This window comes from Thunnus thynnus, chromosome 13, assembly GCF_963924715.1.
Source record: "Thunnus thynnus chromosome 13, fThuThy2.1, whole genome shotgun sequence".
Classification (NCBI taxonomy): Eukaryota; Metazoa; Chordata; class Actinopteri; order Scombriformes; family Scombridae; genus Thunnus; species Thunnus thynnus.
The window spans coordinates 16,092,304-16,111,116 of record NC_089529.1 but is presented as its reverse complement, the minus strand read 5'-3'; the positions used below and the strand labels follow the sequence as shown (position 1 = coordinate 16,111,116).

Here is an 18,813-nt window from a genome sequence, read left to right as displayed (position 1 = left end):
CCCTTCAAGAGGCAAATACAATTTTCTCTGTGATTTGAATATCAGTGTGTTTAATACTGAACTCTTTTTTTTTTCTCTTTTATGGTTTATGTATGTATGTATGCATGTAGCTATGTGTGTACTGCACCTTCTCTCCATGTCCCATGTGTTCATTCTTAACATCACTCAGTGTTTTCCAGTTCGCCTTTGCTCCGCTGCCCGCTGATCGCATCTCTGTCAGGGATTGGCTGTTGAGCGCATAGCCTTTCTGGTCATACCTATAGTGTGGACATTAACACAAGACATACATTATTTAAGAGTGTAGGGAGATAGAAAGAAAGTAGAGAAAAAGAAAAGGAGGGTTTGTTGAGTCAAATGAAAAACACACAGAGCATACCTGAGGATGCAACTAATGATCCCTGGATACTGAGGTGATGAAACTACACAAGATACACCATCAATATTAGTCATCTGCGAACATGTACAAGAGTGTATCTATCTCTTTGTGAAGAGGGAGTAAATGTAAGCGTGTCAGCTTGTTTACATGTATGAACATGTTTTATTAAAAGGCTTTGATTTTTCCTGTGAAAGAGATACCGCACTGTATCTGTTATTATCTAAAGAAACCATCTTCTGCCATCACTGAATTACTCCCTTAATCTCTTAACTGATTTACAGTCACTGCATCTGTATCCCGCAATCTATTTGATCTGACATATGGCTGCCCATCATGGATGAACGCTTTCATACATCAATCAGCCTTTTATATCCACATATATCTATTCATACACACTGTGTCAAAAACAAAATTTGTCTGGCTCTCTTTTTGTCTAGCCCCTCCAATTATTCATTTATGTACCTTTTTAATATTCTTTTTAAAATCTTAATGCATCAGTGTGACTCCTGCTCTGTATTCTAGCAGAGCAGAGCGATCTAATCAAGGCATCATCCAAATTCATCAGTTTCCTTCAATTATGCAAGCAACCCTGGTCAAAACAATCCCACAAAGCACCACATCGCCACAGGAACTGGAGTCAGACAAACACTGTCTTTGTAAAGCACAGACCTAAATGTTAAAACGGAATGAAAAACACTGTCTGCTCCTTGAATAACATTCATTGTCATTCGTTCACTGCCGTCAGCATGTAAACTGGAGACAGGACCTAACAGCAGCAGAGATCAGGGGGGGAAAGCCAGGGATAAGAGAAGAATGGAAGGAGGAATGAAAGGAAGGAGGGGCACCGTTTTTTAGTTATTTAGCCCTTTGAATGTCAGGATGAGATGGTGTATTGACCGGAGACTAATAAGACCAAGATTAAAGCCGGCGCAATGGAGCCTGCCCCTCCTCTCTGTCCCTCTCTAACACACACAAGTAACTGGTATAACTAATGCAGTGCACACACAAAAAATGGCTAAAGCTACTGTTCATGGAGCAATTAGCCAAATTTATAAACCAGACGTTAACGACTGAAAGAGTGAGCAGAATAATGCCCACAGGTACCGACAAACACACCCCTGTATTTATTGTATTCTCACTTTGAAGCTGCGATTACACCATTTGACGCAATTTTCTGCCTAAAAATAGCTGTCAGTGTAACACTCAGGCAATCATATGCACACTGAAGCATTGTTATGTACACACTCAGAAATAAAAAAAAACACATTTATATTTCAGCCGCGGCCAGACTTGGGAACAGCCTTAATGAGTGAATGAGTCATAATTCAAAATCCCTCCACAGGAGCTGCTAATAAGAATCCAGTTTGATGCAGCTCACTGTGTCAGAGCTGGAATCCAGAAATATATCCGTGTTCTGCTTTTCTGTTATTCCCTCCATCCAATCCTGTCTAAAGTCCCTCTGGGATCGAGGAGGGACACGCCACCAGTCTCCTGACACGTGATCACTGGGGCTTCGCACTTAGTTTAGTTCATTGTGTACATGTGTATGTGCAACATTGTTTAACATGAACACTGGGCTTCCATAGGAATGCTCAACTTTAGGCACATTTCACTGTGTATTGATAACTAACTAACTGTCTTTTTACACATACCGTGTCTTATTTGGTGCTTGTGTGAGAACTGATCGGATGTCTATGTGCACTTATAAACATGCCAGCATGACCACAATAGTGTGAACAATTCTGTATTTGTTTATGAATGTGTGTATGAGTGCTGGTTGTTGCGTGGAAACCAGTGTGACTCACCAGGCCCTCAGTCTGAAGGCCTCTGGTATGTCTGGGTTGACCATGACGGTTGAGCTAAACAAAGCAGAGAGAGATCTGCCCCCAAAATCAGACAAGCGAGCTCCTTTGATGGCGACCACAGGCTGCCCAGAGCTGTCAAACTTCTCTGCCTGGAGAAAGAAAAAAAAAAAAAAAGGATCCAAGACAGTAATTGAGGAGATAATGATGGCAAACAAGAGATGGCAAAAGCAGTTGTGTTATTGTCTGTTATATGTTCAGTCTGTGTCTGCAGCTTGGGGAGACCAGAAAGTAATATGTGGTATAGTTTGCTTTTATAATTGGACAACCTACAAGTTAATTTGAAAGTCGTTTTTGGATTTTGGCAAAGAGGAGGGATTAGCTCCTGCAGATTGAATGAGCTTAGAGAAGAATAGTGCCATTTCATGCACATTCGAGAGTTATTTAGCCTGCCGTCTCAAATCAGGGACTTTGGTCCAAAACACTCCTGAAGGTCACAGGAATGATTTGACCAATCCAAAATTTTACAGCCCAGAAAACCTAATCAAACTGCTCAGCACGGAAGAGCAAACACAAAGATATGCGATGTGCACACGTTCGCTGACACGGATGCACAAGCACATACACGCATGGGCACCTTCATAAACACACGATTAATTACAGCCTGCTCAACATGTTTTTATGTTAAACTGCAAATCCATCCCTGGGTACAGAGGAAAAGCAAGGCGAGGGAGAGAGGGAGAGAGGGAGAGAGAGAGAGAGAGAGAGAGAGAGAGAGAGAGAGAGAGAGAGAGAGAGAGAGAGAGAGAGAGAGAGAGAGAGAAGAGAGAGAGAGAGAGAGAGAGAGAGAGAGAGAGAGAGAGAGAGAGAGAGAGAGAGAGAGAGAGAGAGAGAGAGAGAGAGAGAGAGAGAGAGAGAGAGAGAGAGAGAGAGATTATAATTATTACCTCCTCTCCCCACAGTGTGGCTGTCACCACTTTTCCAGTTGTGTCTATTAAGTTGAGGGCCCTCTTGGTGACTTCCCTGCTGGTCTTTGTGGTGATGCGGGTTGCTTCCTCTGCACTCTTGCACACTCCAATCACATCTACATGGAGAAAGAACAATTTTCACATCTCCATCTAAAGATATCTCATGCATACAGGTAGACAAATAGAGAAATGAAGCAATAGTATGTTATGCGAAGTGACACTTTTGAAATGTCTCTGCATGGTATAAAGTGTGAAAATGGCCCCTTGATGTACTCGACATATCATATCGTATCATATCATAAGTAGTAGAGATCCAACACAGCAGAGTGTTGACACCCCTCTGATACTGCCAAGTCACAGCAGACTGACATATAAATGCCATAACAGGCTAGCTAACACCAAGGCCCACAATCCAAATCACAACAAACACACTCATTCCTCATTTATGTTTCCTGTCATGCTCAAGGCCTAAACACTTCATTCGGGATCACTGCACTGAAGAGCAGTTACTGCTGAGCTCTAAGAAGGTGAAGGTCCTGGCCTACCATGACCAAAATTAAAAACTAAATCTGAACAAGTCGAATAATTCATAAAGCAGTTATTGTACAAGAAATAGGAATTTTCACACACTAGGTTAGAGAGAACAAATGAAGATACAGATTACATCAAGTAAAAGTGTAAAAAGACAAAAATAATACACCTCAATGTTATGCTGCAGGTTTTAAAACACAGTCTATAAAACGTAAAAACCACTAACAAATGTCCATCACATGATGGGCATTGATGACTTAAAATACCTCTTGTTCTGATGAATTGTTTTAAAATAAAAAAAGAATTTCACTGATATGAAAGAAGACAAAAGCAACCAAATTGGAGAAGCTAGGTTTGGTATTTTTTACTTGATTTATAACATAAATGGCTCAAAAATTATTCATATTTATGGTTGGTTAATTGTCTGTTAAATATTTAATGGTGCCAAGACTAGTGCCCGTGCATTAAACAAAATGAATGATAATGAATATAGATTTTGAGAACCAGTCATTCTGCGGACTTCATCCTCCTGTCTGCTATGTCTGCTAACCTTTTTCTAAACTCGCCCTTCCTCCTCCCTTCCTCTTTTGCTCTCTGTCTGTGCTCTCTCAGCCCTCCTTAATTCCATTATGATTGAGACGATGTCATCCACCTCTGAACTCCATTATCACCACAGGAACAGGCTGACAGTTCTCATTACCATGTTATAATCCCCTATTTAACAAAGGAGCAGAGAGAGAGGAGTGGAAGGAGAGTGAATGGAGAGACAACAGATGACACACAGGACATGTAACGATGCCCCTCTGTGACCGACGCAAACACAGTCCTCCAGGTAAACCACTCAGTGCATCTCTGAACTGTGTAGTGTTTATGTGCTAGCTTACATTGCTCATAGTTAACACTGATGTAATCATGTTATATTGCCACTGTGAATGTCTGTTCAAGTATGTTGTCTTAATGACCATTAATTTGTCGTCTAACATGGTGTGTCCAACACTAAAAGAGTGTATAGCCCTGCTTATACTGATATCCAGCAATTGTTGCATTGCCTGTAAGCAGTTCAGCACTTCCCAATGCTACATCACAAGTACAACAGACCTGACTGCACCTGAACTCATCCACCTGTGTTGGGTGTGGTCAGAAATACAACAGACTTGAACCTTTCAGTGTAGAGATGCCTTTCATCTAACATTTAGAGTGAATTTAGTGAGGAGACTACGTTCACCAGCTTGTCGCTACTAGGGATGCCACAGTGAGGAAATTTTCCCACCAACTAATAAATATTCGTCAATGACGCTCATCTGTAGAGTGCTTACTTTAAACTTCAACATTAGATTTTTAGTTTATATCTTCCCCTTATTTAAGAGTTAGTGATGGCAGGCTTCACAATGCTATGAGAGCTGCAACAGTGTACCAAAACAGTAAAATTGTGGGCCAGAAAGCCAAAACAATGAGCTGAAATTCACTGTAAAGCTCAGTAGAAGGAAACTGCAGAGTCAAGTTCATCATTACGAGTGACACCCTTCATGTGATCCATTGTCAATATAAAAACATTGATTATAGCTGCTTTTAAGTTCTTGTGCAGCACATTCCAATATTTTAGACAACATTTTGTTATTAAATTAAAACAAGGAATTTTGTAGAAATATATTTTTATATTTCTCAAAAGTAAATTATTGAAAAAACTATTTTTGTTGGTACAGAAACTCATGTATCAAACAGGCACTAGTATTGAAAACTTATAAATGATACCCAGCCCTGCTACAAGTAAGAACAGTTATTGATAAATGTGATTCTTAAATGGTGACCAAACAACAGATAAAAGTCACCTGCGAATGGCCAAATACTGTAACATGCAATGTTATTCCCTAAATCTCCCACTTGCAGTGCAGACCAAAAGCAATCAATTAAAATTCCATCCTCATTGTCATAACTTCACAAACTTTTGTGTCACACCTGTACATCATCTTCCTAATAAGATTGAGTGACATGCTGAGAGAACACTCTTGAATTGCTAATTTCAACCCCAATCTACACTCGGATCATCCCAATTTACCTGTCAAAGAGATAAGACATTCATGTCAGGAACAGAGGGCAGCCACCGCAAGTAACCTTTCTAAAAACGGTGGAATGAACACTATTCTCTTTTTATCTCTCCTCTTTACTGTAGGCCTGAATTAACCTTCCCTCTGACCCCATCATAATGTATTATTCCAGGACATCTGGTACACAATTGACTGACATGTGCTTGTCTATTAGGTCAGTTTTTTTAACCATCTATATCTATAGCCTTGAATCGCCTGGGTTGACTGAACAGTTGGAGGGATTATCCGGTTGATAATCCACATGTTCAAATCCTGACAACAGCTAGCATGGCAACATCAAACCACACCTTTTCGGTTCTGTCATTGCGGACATGGCAGAGACATCGGTCGAAGTAACATGTACTGCAAAACATTACTGACAGCTCTTTTCTTCACAAATATCAACCTTTTCCTAACCATCCTGGACTAACACGTCGCTCTCTCTCAGACATACTTTACACGGCAGCCCTTCATGAATGTTGTCAAATCTCTCCATAACTATCCACAAAAATCACTATCTGAACACATTTGTAGCTAAAATATGCCACATGATTGCTGAGTCACATGTAATTTTCTATCTTTAATATCTTGTTTCAGTAGCTGCTCACAAAGTTTGGAGAGGCGGTGAGTCATCTTAACACTCCAGTTTGCTGATTGGTTTGATGTGTATCTGTCGAGATCAGGTGATTATTAGTCATGTTTTACAGCCTTCATTGCAAAAACTGAGTATGTGATATGTAGTCTGCCTCTATAAGGCTAAAAAACTCGAGCAGCTACGTCTCTTGCTTTTGCTTCCCGTCCTTTCCCAACTGTCCTTGGCACTGAAGCGCTACCTGCTCACTCACTGCTAAGTTGTTCTTTTATTGGTTAAATGGCAGAAATGTACAAATAGTCGAATTGGCAAACTTCTTCTCTTACCAATGATGGAGTCCGGGTCTCTGTTCTCCAGCTCTGCGATGGGCACAAAGTCACAGTGCAGTGTGGGGACGTCCTGAGTGTCATCACATGGCACAATGGAGGAATGAGCATGGAGGGTCATCTCGTAGTCATTCTTCAGTGTGGTGTACTGTTTGTTGGCCACCTTCAGTGTAGCCTTAGAGATGTAGTACACCTACAGAGAATGGGCGAGCAAAGTGTGCTGGCGTTATAAAATTAAACCTAATCAAACTGGTCATTTACTGTAAATCTGAAGCAACTAAGACTGATCATAACTATGTTATTGATCCTGCTAAGGAAATTATTATTACAATACAACATGTTAAACCAAAACCTCATGATAACAATGTAAAAATCTTCAGGTCCAGCTAAGATGTGGTGTCATATCAGCGCCATCACTTCTCTAATTCACCAGAAAATAAGAAGCAGCTGAGAGCGAGTCTGCTAAACAGCACAATTTAAACCCAATCTGCAAGGCCCACTTCTTCATTTACTCCCCCAACTCTCCAATATCTTCTACTGAGTTTGTCTCAGTGGCTTACTCTCTATTCTTTCCTTACTCCCTATCTCTCTCTGATTTACCCCACACAGAGATAGGAGCATGAAACTAATGTGATAAGCATTCTGGCCGCTCGGAGCCAGTCACACCCACTCACTGTTCTGTCAATACTCAGATCACGAAGGGAAGACGGATTCATTCCTTTATTTATCTTTAGAGGGCAGAGGGCACAAATTGGATCTGGGGCTGTGTTGGGAGTCACTAACAGTGGCTGATACCTGAGCCAGTGTGACTAGCAAAATGATGGCTGGGGTTAATTGAGTTATTAAGCTCTGCGGGCCAGACTGAGCTGAGCAAGAGCTTCGACATGTGTTCTACCTGTCTGTAATTGCATAGGTGTATAGGGACATGCAAAGGGCATGTTCTCGCTGTTTAGACGGGGGCACCAACCATTTCTGCACAATAATAAGAGTTTTACCTCAAATAAACAATGGCTTGTTGATTGTTCCTCCAGCTGGTCCATGAGACTGGAGCTAAATGGTGCCAACACTCTCCTAGGAAAATGTTGATATCTCTTGCAGTCTGTCATCATGCATCTGTACACTTTATCTGACATTTTACTTTTTAATAACTTTTCTAATTATGGAGTTTAACACATGAATGCTGTACATATTTAATACTTGACTTCCCATGTGGAAAAACTGAACTTAAAAGTCCCAACTGAGGGCAGCACGAACTCAGTGTCCTCAATAGTATTGATAAGGAATTTCTAAATGAATTATTCCTTAATATTCATGATTATTTTCAAAGATACTACTGTATATACTTAAATCCTTGTAAATAATCCTGTTTGCAGCCCTCCAGTGAGGTCAGAGGTCAGCATTAGTTGTGTAACAGAAGCTGGAGCTGGTGGCCGCTATATATTTCTTACTAAAGGACAGTGAAGCAGCTTGTTGACACAGGGTCTTGAACCAGGGTCCACTGGTTAAAAGATGATCTTATTAACAAATGCTGCCTCCAAGGTTCTTTTAGACCAACAGGTTTGGCAAATAGATTCATATGTATTAATGCTTGACTGACTTTCATTCTTGTATTACTATCTATAATAAAATGCGAGAATATATTACAGGATAGTTTAGGATTTTTCAAGTTCATCTTAATGCAATATTCACATACTAATATGTACAATTATAGAGTTACTGGTCACTAGGATCATTCCTCCTCTCCATATATCCCCTTGTGCTGCCACTAAGAGATGAGGGACAAAATCCAAAGTCCTCATTCTGTGCAAAAAGGGATTCTGAATTTCAGCCAAAGGTAATATGAGGCTTCAGCAGTCTGACTTAGCCAGTCTCTTGTGGTTCTCTGGACAGCATTTCCTTGCTCAGTCTCAGTTGAAGCCTCATATTAGTTTTGGACAAAGTACAGAATGCATTTTTGCACAGAACAAGGACTGTGTGGATTTTGTTTCCCCATTTCTTACAGTATAGTTTCACTACAAAGGGATAGGAAGAATGATTACAACGACTCATAACTGTCTAATCATACACACAGTAGCAGAGTATTGTATTAAGATAGATTTGGAAAGATGTGAACCTATCCTTTAATATCTTACAGGAATACTTACCCAAAAAATTACTAATATTATAAACATTTGCACATTCCTGGTCAATTTTTTGTGCATTCCCTTTCCAGTGTTTCCCCTGTATTCATTCTGAAGCAGCGCAATCATAAGCACCGCTGCTAAAATTTTCACACAATCATTAATATCAATGGGCTACTAATGATTTTCACTTGCACACTGCACAAGCACGATAACATCCTACATTATCGTGGAATTTTTTGAGTCATCGACTAGTGTATCAAATCCCAGAATCCTCCCTCTCCTCATTCTTCAAAGGACATCTACGTGAACTGTACTGTAATAAGAATAGGGTATCTGCTTTAAGAAATAGGGCAGTGCATAATGTGTGTGTATAGCGAGTGGAGAGAACAAGCGGCAGAAAAATGACAGTGAATGCGAGGGGAGCAGAGGAAAAGGTTAGCAGGCTGCAGTGTGTCAGTTAATAAATGCTACAGCTTGTCGAGAACAAGAAAAGTCTCACCTGTTGTTTCCCCAACTGCTGGAAAAGTGAAGGGGATTAGCCCTGAAGTTAGCGACAATGGGTTACCTAACCTGACCAAGCTCACTTAAGGTGGACTGACCTTTAAGGTGGACCAGCTATTCTAATTTTAGTGTCAATCTCAGCTACTCCTAAACAGAGAAATGTTCAAACACTGCTCTCCATGTGCTTTTCACTTGATATTGTAAATGTCTTTAAGATTACTTGACTTTTGTGGTATTTACTTACTTATGTATGTTTTAATCATTATACACCACAAGGCAAACTCTACTTAGCAAAAAAACCTGTTACTGATTCTGAATATAATCTCTGTATTACTTAAGCCCCATAGCCTGAAACGCCAGAAGAGAAACTTCATTCACGTATCATCTGTGGAGAACGCAGCCTGCACGACTGGCAGCCATCTCTGATGCAATTAAGATAACCAGAAAACCAGAAACCAATAAAACAATATAAAAAAAAAAAGTTTTCACAAGCTGTAGACAGCTAGATACAGTATTCCCATTTCCATATATCCACCTAAATGCTCAGTACGAAATATATATATTTCAGTAAAATATGACTTCATAAAATCCTCCACAAAATCCTCTAATACTTGCCTCTGGCTCATTTATTGGCCAGAAGTCCTGCAGGTATGAGAGGATTTTGCAGGGGGGTTTTACTGGACAAAATTTTACCAATGATACATTTGTGTGACGTACTCTGCGCATACAAAATGGATACCTGAGACTGTGCTTTGCAAGCAGTCAATGAACTTCTTATAGCCTTTAGATATTGTCTTGCTGTGGTCAAAATCAGTCTACTTTAATGAAGAAATCAAATGACAACCACATTAAGAGACTAAAAAGGATGTCAGTACTAACATTTACTTGCAGCATTCCAGGTCTGGGTGATGTGGAGTACATACAAAAGTTATCATTTTTGACTGAAATTTCCAAGAAGCTCTTATCGCTTTAAGTGTGGTTGGATATGGGTGAGTGGGATCTGCTCACCTTGCCTTGCTCCACTAGAGAGAAAAACTTGTCCACTTCGTTGTTGAAGGCTGTGATCTTGATTTCTCCCTGTTGACCAGCACATTCCCATTAAACAACATTTCATTTCATGGATAAAATGAAAAGCAGCCATGTGTGACATACTGTATGTTGACATGCACGCACATATCAGACAGATATTCAGGCTTTTTACTCACACTTTCATCCACTATATCAAAAGAGAAAAGCTTTCCCTCTCCTTTAGAGTTACTCCACGTACGGACATTGGACTTGTTGGTGACTCGGGCTCTGATAGTCCACCTAGGGATAAAAACAGAATATATACTTGTAATAGTAATAGTAATTTGATAACGTAATATACTGAACGTGGAAACAATTTCACCTTAAATATTAAAAGAACAAACTTCCTGATAAAGAAAACATCCCCAAAATATAAGCGTTGAAAATGTTTTACTTGAAAATGTTACATTAAGGCCTTTCATCATGTTTTCATCGTCAATTACCATCAACAACTTTCCATCATGTGGATTAAGAGGATTTAATGTATCCTTTATAAAGAAAAAAAAAACACTACAGAAAAGTTTTCTTTGACCAGCAGTTATGTGCAACTTAACTAAAGGAGTTGCAGTCTAAAGGTCGGCACAAACAGTGAAGAATGCTGCAGACACACTTCAAAAAGCTTCCTCTTTTTGTTAATGAGCATCCCGACTCAGCTCACATCAGTCACCAAAGTGAAACACAACTGTGCAAAAGAACAATTCCCAAGGAAACTGGATGAGTGTCTTTTTAGTCTTTTTAAAGTTCCATGAAAGAAAAAAAAAAAAAAGGCATCCGGCAACTTTCTTTTCTAAGACTGAACTAGGTGTTGTACATCTGCCAACTCCTGGATGCGTTTAAAAAGTGCTACTTGTTCTGTTTTTAACAACAGTCAGCCAAGCTCGGCAGTTTATGCAGCAGTGAGCTTTTTGACTGAGTTGATAATTGTGCAGTGGAGGATATTCATACCATAACTTTGCCTGCAATTAAATCCCCTATCATGAGAGCAGCTGCTGGCCCAGAGTGAACCCCATTTCCTGCTCAGTATGGATAAGACTGCTACACAAAGGTTTATGGCAGCCAAAAGCCAATTATAGTATGCTCTAGATGCTATTACTTAACACCAGCAGAATGGGATGAGAAAGCCATGCAGACGACCATAAAAAGACGATGTGCACATATACTGGATCCCTATATAATCTGCAGTACGTAACACTTAGCGCCACACGGACGCACATGCACACGCTCGCACTTTTTCGTTTCGTGCAAACATACGTAGAAGAACTACAGCTGCTGAAGTCATCGGTTTTACTCACTGTAGGTACTCCCCAACTTCAAAGTTAGAACAGTCATCAGTTTATTACAACACCTAGAGGCACAGTTATCTTTACAGCTTGCAATTTCAAACAGGGCTACATTATCAGAGCCCAAACATGGAGTGAGAGCTGACAGGGTACCTTTACTCCAATCTGGATAACTACATCTTGCTATTCTGTGCTCTCGTCTTTTTGTGGTCAACTTTAAGGTCAGAGACAGAGACTTAAGCCTAATGAAATGATAAGAAACGAGAGGGGAAAAAACAGCGGTAACATGGCACCCTGGAGGAGGTAAAGAAATCGTGAGAGGGAAGGAAGAGGGGGAAAAAAAACGAGGTTGGCCAAATCCCCACTGGGCCAAATAACAGAATCAAAACCGCAGCAGCAGATCATAAAGACCCAGCAGTACCTGCCACCACAGTGTCTGTTTCTGAGGCAAGATCGGTCATTTCATTTCCATGCAAATGGGCTGACTAACATCCACATGCACAAATCCACACAGACACACTCATTGATACAGAAAAAAAAAAAAGAATGCCCACACACGCATGCACACACCCACAAACACATATACACACACACACACATTTCCAAACATGCCCCAAAGTGCTACTCAGGAATGGCAGCAAAACAGGGAAGTGGAATCACAGCATGAGAGGAAATAGTTAAGCTGATGAATGAGCAGGAGCAGTAAGAGAAAAAAAAAAAACATAAATATGTATAGTACAGGCTTTGCTTGGAATTTGAGAAGAAATACATGCAAGTCAGGTTCAGTGCTTTGTAACCGTCCACTGCAAAGTTTGGATTCTTATGTTTAAATTCTCTTATGGATATGTGTATATGAAAGCATGTGAATGCAGATGGGGTGACAGACACACACACTTAAACTCACTTGCTTTGGTAGGGGTTGAGGCTAGAAATAGGAATCATTTTAGTTGAAGAACCCGGAGAAGCGCTGGCACCCTTCGTAGGTGAAGCCTTCCACGGTGACGTCTTCATGGGTGAACCCTTCGTGGGCGAAGCCTTCCAGGGTGACATCTTCATGGGTGATGCGTTCGTGGGTGAAGCCTTCCACGGTGACGTCTTCATGGGTGAACCCTTCATGGGTGAAGGGTTCCATGGCGTCTTCGCGGGTGAAGCCTTCATGGGTGAAGAGTTCCATGGCGTCTTCGCGGGTGACGTCTTCATGGGTGATTTTCCCACAAAACCTCTTCCACGGCCTCGGGAAGGAGAAAAGGCTATTGGGAAACAAAGTTAGATACTTTCAGATTAACAAGATTAATAGTGCAATTCAGTAGAGCTGAAAAGATCAATAAATTAACTGATTAGTTGGTCAACAGAAATTGACAACAATTTTGATGATAGATTTATTGCTGAAGTCCTTTATCAAGAAAAAAATATCAAAGATTTGCTGGTTCCACCATCTTAAATGTCAGGATATGCTGGTTTTCTCTGTTATATCTCACTGTAAACTGAATATCTTTGGATTTTGGACTATTGATTAAGTGTGTGACAATGTCTTCTTATGCTCTGGTAATGATCTTACAGACTCACTATTTGTTGTCTGACATCTTTTCTTTTTAAGTAGAATCAGTAGTCAATGGTGAAAAGAATTGTGAGCCGCAGCCCTACAATTAAACCACTTCAGCTAGTGTGTATATGTAATAACAATACCATTTTTTGTCAGAGCTAAATACTTAGTCATTCACGCCATTGTCCGATATACCATTTAATTAAACAAGTACATGAATGTTCCTTCATTATTACCTCAAAGTACAAAGTTGCCATTATCTGATGCTGACAAATTTATAAGAGCTGATAGTAATACATGCCTGGCAGAACACCTACCAGTTTGCCATTAGGCAGTACAAACTTAATTAAACACCCTGACAAAAATATTTAAGCAGTTATAAAACATTAGTGGTACTATTATCTGATCATGCAGGCAGCTGCCAAAATAATAAAATGCCTGAGAATAGCTGTTTTTCCTCACAAATTAAACTGTCCCCATGGACCTCTCTGTCGAGTTATTCATTTCCCCTAAACATCAGTTTGTGCCAATGAATAAAACTGTGTTTTTCTTGGGTAAGACTGCCAATCAATTATTAATTTCATAATTACTGTACTTATGCCTTTCAGCCATAAGGAAAAGAAATTAATTAAAGTAAGTAATTAGAATCAGTTATCAGAATCTCAGTCTCTTTGGCCACGACACAAACCCAAAAGACCAGTCTGTAAATAATCATATTCATGCATCACAACCACATTACATTTAGTTTGAGTCAGAGTTTAATGGCTGTTTTCAAAGGAAATGTGATTCTTTTGAATGTGCAGCACAGTATATATAGGAAGGAAGCTTATGATTACAGGTTGTCTCTCACAGTTGCTCCTAAGAATTAATTGTTATATTTATTATATATCATATACGCTGAACTTATTACATGATCACCTGAAGGCTAATGTGTAAGTATTTAAGCTGTTAAATTTATATACATAGTATAGTGTGCTTTGTTGAATTGGATTACCGTGTTGACATTATTTGCCATGGTTACCTGTGCTTACTTAACTCAGACCTAATATGAAATCTCACACATAAATGAATCAACACGACTAATGAAAAAGTTAGGAAAAGCCTCCCTTTGTTTTTAAAACAACATAGTTCAGTTTTTATGTGTTGTTTTACAACTGACAATGACTGCTTGAACAGTTTGGACCAGCCCACAGAATCACTAGGCGTTAACTCACCTCCCACAATAAAGTAGCATCAGAGCCATCAGCAGTGATTCAAGCTAGATAGTTGTGTGCTGTCAAAATAAATTTCATGCAATGCTTCATTTTGGCATGGATGATCTGCCATATTGAGCAGCAGCATTTGGGGGAAGAATTGTCAAGCATAAAAAGAGGCAATTCCACATAGACCATTCCTCTGATTTAAGCTCCTGTTCTGGAGCACAACAAATACTTACCTCTATGATACCCTCCTTTGCGGGTGTGTACTTCTGCGCGCATGTGTATGTATATGTATATGCCTGTGTGTGTGTGTGTGTGTGTGTCATGAGAAAATTCCTCAGGGAAATCACAGATTGAACAGCTATTTTCAGGCGAGGGGTAATTAACATCAATATTCATACACACGCTATCCGGATGGAGTGTTAAAAGGAAGAAGCTGGTAGCGAAAGAAGAAAACGGGAGATGATAGGTGTGTGTGTGTCTGTGTGTGCAGGGAGGGGGTCTGAAGAACAGAACAAAGAGAGGGGCATAGAGGTTTATCAAGGATCCTCATTTTTTGTGATTAAGATCAGTACAGCCTCCTTATATTTATGCCAATAATGTATTTAACAGCCACTGTTTATGACAAGTGCTTGATGATGAGGACGTAGGAAGAGAAAAAGAGAGAAACATATAGACAGGGAAAAAAAAACTATATATAGAGAAATTTAACAAGAAAATGAGTGTGTGTTTATAATAACAATAATAGTAATAATAATAACTTTAATCTATATAGCGCCTTTCAAGGGATCCAAAGACGTTTTACACATAGTGAGGCAGACAAAACAAAAAGAGAGAGACAGAGAGAGAGGAGAAGAAGGGAAGAGCTGTGAGGACAAAGGAAACCTGCAGAGAATGGTTACTGATGAATAATGAATTTTTTTTTTTTTTAACTGCACTTCAGCGAGTGCAGATCTCTTTTTGGAATTTAAATATCTGCAAAGCAGTTTGAAGGTAGTCTATTTCAAGTGATAGCTGCTGATGAATATTTAACTGGAAACACAGATCTGTCTGTGTCATGACCTCTGACTCTCCACCTATTGCTCAAAAACGACTACTTTTTTCTTTTAATTGTAGACTGTTAATAATAAAATTGCGACTCACATTTTGATGCTTTTCCATTGACAAGAGTTTGGAATGCTCAAACAATAGTCAATGCTTTTGACTATTTGAAACAAACATTTGAAATTTCCTGTGTTTTGTGAAACTCTGCTGACACCAGAGGAAAAATGCTCTCTGACCACATCTTCCCACTCCAGGGATGCCAGAGGTCAGCGCTCACAACAGAGGAGAACGCCTGGAGCTGATAGTGGATGCTTTCCATTCTGCTAATTATGCTTCATTCTGGCCTCACTCCTCCATCCTCCAGCCCGTGACCTGGAAATTGATCAAGGTCTGCCATCATCGAGGATGTTTCAATTCCTTAAATGCATCTCAGAGGAGAAGGAGAGCGAGGAGGCCTCCAATTGAGCGAGGAGACACGGGTTTATCCTAGGAGGAGGTTTTTTTTTTTTTTACAGGTCTGCTGATCTGATAGGACAGTAAAGAAGCAGCTGCACAAGCTCCTGTGGAAAACAGTTATACTGTAATATTTAATAGTATTATTGTACTATTAATATAATATTAAATAGCACCGGTCATCCAGTGCCATGTCCACAAACAATGTATGATGAGAACTTTTCTCTGGAGAGCTTCAGCTGCCTGGAGTCTGCTTCTTACAGACATACAAAATCTTTTAGTTATTGTGGTTTTGGAACATTTTTCATTATTTTTATTCTGTTTTTGTTTCTATCTTGACAATTTTGATTTTATTGTTATTATTTAAATTTGTATTGTCTACCTTTTCAGGGCTATTTCACTTACTTTCTGATCTCTATATTTGGCTTGTTTGGGCTTTTCTTGTTTTATTGGTCAATGTGATTTTAAATCTCTGTTTGTTTTGTTGTTGCTCATGTTGTCTGGATGCCAGGAACATGACGACCACTTTGTGGAAGCTAATGGGGATCCAAATAAAGAATATAATATTTAATATTACTGCATGATTGTTAATACTGTACTATTACCCATAAAACAAATAACAGCACAACATTTTTCATGTTTATTCATGAATTAAAAATTATGAGATGTGGGTTTAATCTGAATCATGAATAAATCATAAAAACCTTTTCTATTTTCTTCATCTTTTTTTTTTTTTTTAATTTCTGTTCCAAGTGTACCTTGGCTCAATCTGTAAGAATGTTTGTCCTAAACAGCTGTACAATCATAGTTGTTATTAGTCCTGTAATATCCAGTCTGAGCCTGAAAAGGACCAACTTGCGATACGTGCAGCCGTTCACATGTTATAGATTTTGTTAAGAAAGATTTCATTTATAGCTGATTTTATTGCGCCCTCATGTCTGTTCTATTCTTTCAGTTATAAAGTATTTTTATTTGTCTATTGGTGTTATTTCTATTATTCTCTGATGCAGCAATAGACCGATAATCAGAATTGGAGCAGCAGTCATCAGACGGCAGGTGTTTTTCTTTGAAACAGTTTTATACTGTTATTATTTCTAGACATTATGAGACAGCTGCACAAGATGCCGTGCATCATGAGTAATTGCTGTGGCCTCAAAATGAGGCCGCAGTGAGCAAGGTCCCATTTGGTAAATACAATTCCTCCGTCTTTGCTTCTCTTGTGGCATCTCTCTGTCACATCCCTGTTTGGAGGAGCTAAAACTCGAGGAGGAGTTGTGAGTGAAGGACGCAAGGAGCCACATTAGCCAAATGGAAGCACCCAAGGGTGAAGTGTGTTACTCAAGGGCACGTCAGCAGGAGATGCATTTCTACACAGGAGCTTGAACTCAGACCCTCTATAAAACAGCAGCCTCCCTAGTCATTACACCACCCACTGCTCATTGGAAACACTCCATTTGTAGCATTTAGCTATCTGGTGAATGCGCTCACATTTATCGACATACTGAAAATGCAATTTACAAAAATATTGGAAAGTAATCAAACACTTAACTACATTCGGTACGATAGAACACTTGAAGCCTTTACTCAGAAGGCTTGTTTTGGGCTCTAAAGATGAATGCAGGACCATTTCATCAACAGAACAATTAAAGAGCAGCAGGTTTTCTATATCTTGCGGAATCTCTGAGGTAACACAGATCAAAGGATCTAACGAGAAAAGAGTCTGACAAACTACTTAGAGCAGAGCCTCGTCTTTGCTGAGTCAAGTTAGTTGACTTTCTCTCTCTCTCTTCCCCTCTGCATGTATATCGCTACGAGGGGATTCAGTCCACAACACAATATTCATGAAGCCATGAACTGGAGGAGCCATCAGCCCACACAATCTCCCTCAGTCACAACACACACATACAGACACACACCTACACACACACACACACAATATATATACCAAGCACTCATTATCCACCCACATGCCTACATCCTCCACTGAGGACTATTGGGTATGTTTCTACCACATAACAAAATCAATGTCAATGCTGAGAGCAGTTGGTGGTATAAAACAACTGAGTGAAACAAAGACTAAGCTAATAAAAGAAGATCTGATAAAACAAAGGCTACTTTAGACATGATACATGGTACCAGCTCCTTTGGCAAGAAACCAAACGTCATTTGGAGGTCCTACTCTGTTATAAAAATCTGGTTGGTGGTAAAACAGTGAAAGGGGTGAGTTATAGACTCCACTAGCCGCAGTGGCCAGTGGGCAACAAGATAGTTTCCTGCTCTGTTAGCTGGGCAGTAAATATGATAAAAGTGCACAATGTGATTTGAAAAAAAGGCACTTGAGCTGAAGGAACTGCACTCTTTCATTAATTTAGCATTTCCTGTGGCTACCTTCAGCTGGTTGAAACCCAAGCTGTGCCTCATGATACTGTTTCATCTAATTCTTCACCCTCTCTCAGAATACAACCTTTGAACACTTGAGTGCTGTGAATATCAAAGGGATGGAAAGCAGGTTTTATTTTTGTAGTCCGTAGTGCTGGTTTAAAGTGTGGTATAGGCTAGTGCTAAATTAGATTGATAAAAAGAACAACAAAGACTCTGTTGGTGCCAAATTATGGCTGCGGAACAACGGTTTTGAGGAAGAAAATCAGTGAGATGACTGCAAATCATTTATCAGTGCATGGCTCCCTCTGCTGGTGACGTGGAGTCTTTTTCAAAATACTCAAATTCTCTCTAAAATATCTGGGCCAAAACTCACAGCAATCTGACAAACTCAGCTTCCTGTTAATCTAAAACTATCATTAAATGTGCATAGCTGACAATGACTGTAAATAATCAACAAAATACAAATGTAGAGTTCTCTGATTAAATAATTGAGAAGAAGCAAAAGGTAATTTAAAATAAAGACACTAACTCCTCATTTTAC

The 18,813-nt window shown here is 39.5% G+C and overlaps 1 protein-coding gene across 2 annotated transcripts in view; it reads right to left on the bottom strand.

Moving 5' to 3' along the window:
• The window catches only part of LOC137195713 (replication protein A 70 kDa DNA-binding subunit-like), a 43,889-nt gene that overhangs the window by 21,706 nt on the left and 3,370 nt on the right, over positions 1–18,813 (bottom strand). For both annotated transcript variants that reach the window (XM_067608294.1, XM_067608295.1), the window contains 7 exons: positions 12,556–12,901; positions 10,509–10,611; positions 10,312–10,380; positions 6,680–6,872; positions 3,126–3,262; positions 2,182–2,330; positions 128–257 (listed from right to left, as the gene is read on the bottom strand). In XM_067608294.1, the coding sequence (XP_067464395.1) occupies positions 128–257; positions 2,182–2,330; positions 3,126–3,262; positions 6,680–6,872; positions 10,312–10,380; positions 10,509–10,611; positions 12,556–12,901 (1,127 nt within the window). The remainder of the gene's footprint in view (positions 1–127; positions 258–2,181; positions 2,331–3,125; positions 3,263–6,679; positions 6,873–10,311; positions 10,381–10,508; positions 10,612–12,555; positions 12,902–18,813) is intronic.